Source organism: Chaetura pelagica, unplaced genomic scaffold, assembly GCF_000747805.2.
Source record: "Chaetura pelagica isolate M959 unplaced genomic scaffold, ChaPel_1.0 scaffold11, whole genome shotgun sequence".
Lineage (NCBI taxonomy): Eukaryota > Metazoa > Chordata > Aves > Apodiformes > Apodidae > Chaetura > Chaetura pelagica.
Genome location: NW_009952694.1, coordinates 5,257,600 through 5,261,305, shown reverse-complemented (window position 1 = coordinate 5,261,305; position 3,706 = coordinate 5,257,600). Strand labels below are relative to the sequence as shown.

The following is a 3,706-nucleotide window of genomic DNA, read 5'->3' as shown; positions in this document are numbered from 1 at the left end:
TCCTGCTGCCTTGCTTGCTGGGACCAACCTTCTGAATTAGTTTTTAGCAAGCTGTGGAAGAAGCAAAACCCAAGGCTGTTCCTTCGTTATGCACTGGCTGATGGTCTCTCCCGCTCGCTCTGCCGCAGATCCTCCGGCCGGATGAGCACATAGCCAAGCAGCGCTACCTCAGCGGCAGGAACGTGCAGACGCGGGGCTCCCCGGAGTGGCTGTCCTTCGACGTCACCGAGACCGTTCGCGAGTGGCTCCTGCACAGAGGTGGGGGTCTCAGCTGGACCCTGTGTCCAGGCATCCGTAGAAATGTGGATCAATGTCGACAGGAGTATTTCCCTTTTTGCAGGAGCTTGGCTCACAAAGAGGACAGCTTCTTTCAGTCTGAGAACAAGCCATCCCCCAGATTGCTACCTCAGTGCATGACATTTGCTAGATTCCTAGCTCTGCCCTGGAGTCCCCACTGTGTAGCTCTCTGGGCTGAGTCAGAATGAGGATTCATCCTCTGAAGTAGGAAATTGTTTTCACCAAGAGATGCTGGAACTTCTTTTGGCTCTTTGATTGTATTTCTCTGCTTGTCTAAACTATAATCTGTAATACATAGAAAACGAGGATTGCTCTGGTTTCATTTTCATGTGGACTAGAGCAAATCTAGTACAGGAAAGACCAGCAAGAATCCTGGTTTCTTTAGGTGTTTACAACTTGGCAGGTATAAAGGTGAGGAAATACCAGAGGCTGACACACCTAGACAGATGGAGGCTTTAGCGTTGCAGAGAAATACCTCTGCCACCACTGCGCAGCCCAGCAGATACCTTATGGGGCAGCTCCCAGCAAAAACACTGACCCCATTCACAGCTGGAGCACAGGCACTGTGACTCACAGCTGGACTGGCCTCACAGATAGAAGCTAGGTGCCACTGAAAGCTGGAATGCAGGTACTGGCAAGCAGCCGCTCCCTGGAAGGGTAAGCTGTGAGCTTGTTGGCTCCTCCTTTTTCAAGCAATCTAAGTTGTGTCCTGATGGCTTGAGTTCAGGGCTGGAACTGCAGTGAGATCTGGGCAGGCACACTAGCTGACAAGACACCTCAGTGTATTAGGGGAAAAGGTGCTAGGCACCTTGTCAGTTCCCTGGGGAGCCAGATGTTTTAATTCATGACGCAACATAAAAAAGGAGCTTTCATAAGAGCCTTAGGTTCCCTTAGTCGGGCCCACACAGCATGACTGATCCAGGAAGTTATTATGAAAATAGACTTGCCTCTGGAAAGTCTGTGTGACTTAGACCACTAGCAGTTCAACAAAACAGGAGGCTGCAGCTGCTGAGAGAAATGGTTCCAGTGAAATTACTTGTCCAGATCCAACATGCTTGTTTTCAGATCTCTCCTTCAGACACTAACCAGAAGCCAGAAAGTAGACAGGTACTGAGGATGGCAAAATTGATTTAACACAGACACTGCAAGCCAGCTCTTCCAAATACTTGTTTTCCAGTAGAGCTTCTTGAAGATCGCAGATGCTTTTGGATGCTATAAAAATATATTCAGGAGCACCCCTCTCACCTCCCTAGGAAGCTCCCTTTAGCAAGAGCAAGGCTTTTGGCACAGCTGAAGCCACAAGACTCTGCTTCCCATTCTCTTTTCCAAGGCAGTTTCTGTTCCCTAATTCTGATAGCATCCCTGACTTTGAGACCAACCCACAGTCTAGGAGTTAACCACAGTACATGTCCTCGGTGAAATTTTCCTGCACCAGAAACTGTCCCAGCTGAGTCATAGTGTTTCTCACGAAGTCATCTTCTTTGCAGAGACCAACCTTGGCCTGGAAATTAGCATACACTGTCCTTGCCATACTTTTCAGCCCAATGGAGACATCTTGGAGAATTTGCACGAGGTCTTGGAGATCAAGTTCAAAGGTGACAAAGAGATGGGTTAGGGGAGGCTGTTGGGGAAGGGAAAGCCTAGAGTATCTAAAGAAAAATTGAGGTCATGCTTTGCGTATTTGAGCATTTTACATTATGTAGAATTTGTCTTACAGCATACACATCTGGGTTTGCATGTACGTTATATGGGTATATCCACTTTGTACATAGGTTAGAAATGGAATAAAGTAAGTGCAGGCTGGGTGGGTTTGCACAAGTGTCTGCAGAATGGAATAATTTTGTAGTTCAGTGTCTCTCTGTGAGGTTCAACTTGATGCCTTCTCAGATTTCTGTGGAGGCTCTGCTTTCCAGTTAGGGTGACTGAAACACAAGGAAGTAAGGCATCCTGTGTGAGGTGGCCCAGAGAGTCAGTGGCTTGGCTGGCCTAAGAACTAGGAACCTCCTGGCTTGCAGCCCTGAGCTGCAGCCACTGGCCCCCACAGGCTCCATTTCTGAGGCTGTTCTGCAGCGTGCCAATGATATGACATCTTCTTTAAACCATTCATCTTCCTGCCTGTCCTGGGACCAAAGCCAGGAGTGAGTGGGATGGATTAATGGCCCCACCAGCAGTTTGCAAATGGTAAAACAGGTGGCCCATAAGCCTCTATTTCAGGCCTGGAGCAGTCAGATTCACCAGGAGTAAAGGGATGCCTATGAGGGAAGAAGTCCCAGAGGAAGGGGACACAGTGCCTGAATCTCTCTCACCCTGTTTGAAGGGCAAGCATGAAAATGTTAAATGCAGTGAAAAGTCTTTTTGCATCCTCCACTTCCACACTGATTTCCTCTTTGTGGATCCTGTTTTCTCTGAAGGCATTGACAGTGAGGATGACTACGGCCGTGGAGACTTGGGGCGCCTGAAGAAGCAGAAAGACTTGCATAATCCCCACCTCATCTTGATGATGTTGCCCCCACATCGGCTGGAGAGCCCATCATTGGGAGGCCAGAGAAAGAAACGGGCCCTGGATACCAACTACTGCTTCCGGTAAGTGAGAATCCCGCCTGGAGTGACTAGGTCCTGTGCCTGAGGTAGGCGAGCCTGGTGAGAGTCCTTGCCAACAGGACAGGCAGAGCCCTTCAAGGGGGTTGTAGGTCAGTGCAGTGCCACGGGAGCCACATGAGGAGCACAGCTCAGCCAGCTGCTCCGTGCGGTGTCCAAGAAAGGAACACTGGCCAGCTCAGCAGAGTCACCCTGCGCTTCTGGCTGAGCCGCCGGCTGGAGGGAGACTTGCAGGCAGCTTCCTGCAGCACAGCCAGGGCAGGGACCTGCAGCAGCCCCCAGCAAGCTCCCGGGGTAGGTGAGCGGGGTGCTTCCTCCTGGGGCAGGCAGGAGCAGTACCCGGCTGCTGAGCTGCCCGCTCTGCTCGCCGGTGCCACTCTCTGCACTTGGCACAGGCAAACACCACGTCCCACTGGGCACTGCTGGTACTAGGCCTTCTGCTCAGGAAGCTGCATCATGGAGTCACATAAAAAGCCCCTCTTGGGATTCACCGTGTTTCCATTCTGTATTTCAGGAACCTGGAGGAAAACTGCTGCGTGCGTCCTCTCTACATTGACTTCCGGCAGGACCTTGGCTGGAAATGGGTCCATGAGCCCAAGGGCTACTTTGCTAACTTCTGTTCGGGCCCCTGTCCGTACCTCCGCAGTGCAGACACCACCCACAGCACGGTACATCCAGTATATTGTCCTGTCAAGGCTTGTGGCTGTGATTCCCCCTTCCTCCCTAAGTCTGATGATGTCCTGTCTCTTCAAAGCAGCAAAAGCAGTTCAGATGAATACCTGTAAAAAACTTTCCAAGGCAACTGCAGAGA

The 3,706-nt window shown here is 50.8% G+C and overlaps 1 protein-coding gene across 1 annotated transcript in view; it reads left to right on the top strand.

Moving 5' to 3' along the window:
- Positions 1-3,706, top strand: part of TGFB3 (transforming growth factor, beta 3) — a 14,371-nt gene that overhangs the window by 7,414 nt on the left and 3,251 nt on the right. Inside the window, exons 3-6 of the mRNA XM_009993888.1 lie at positions 129-258; positions 1,785-1,892; positions 2,709-2,880; positions 3,410-3,563. Coding sequence (XP_009992190.1) covers positions 129-258; positions 1,785-1,892; positions 2,709-2,880; positions 3,410-3,563 — 564 coding nt within the window. The remainder of the gene's footprint in view (positions 1-128; positions 259-1,784; positions 1,893-2,708; positions 2,881-3,409; positions 3,564-3,706) is intronic.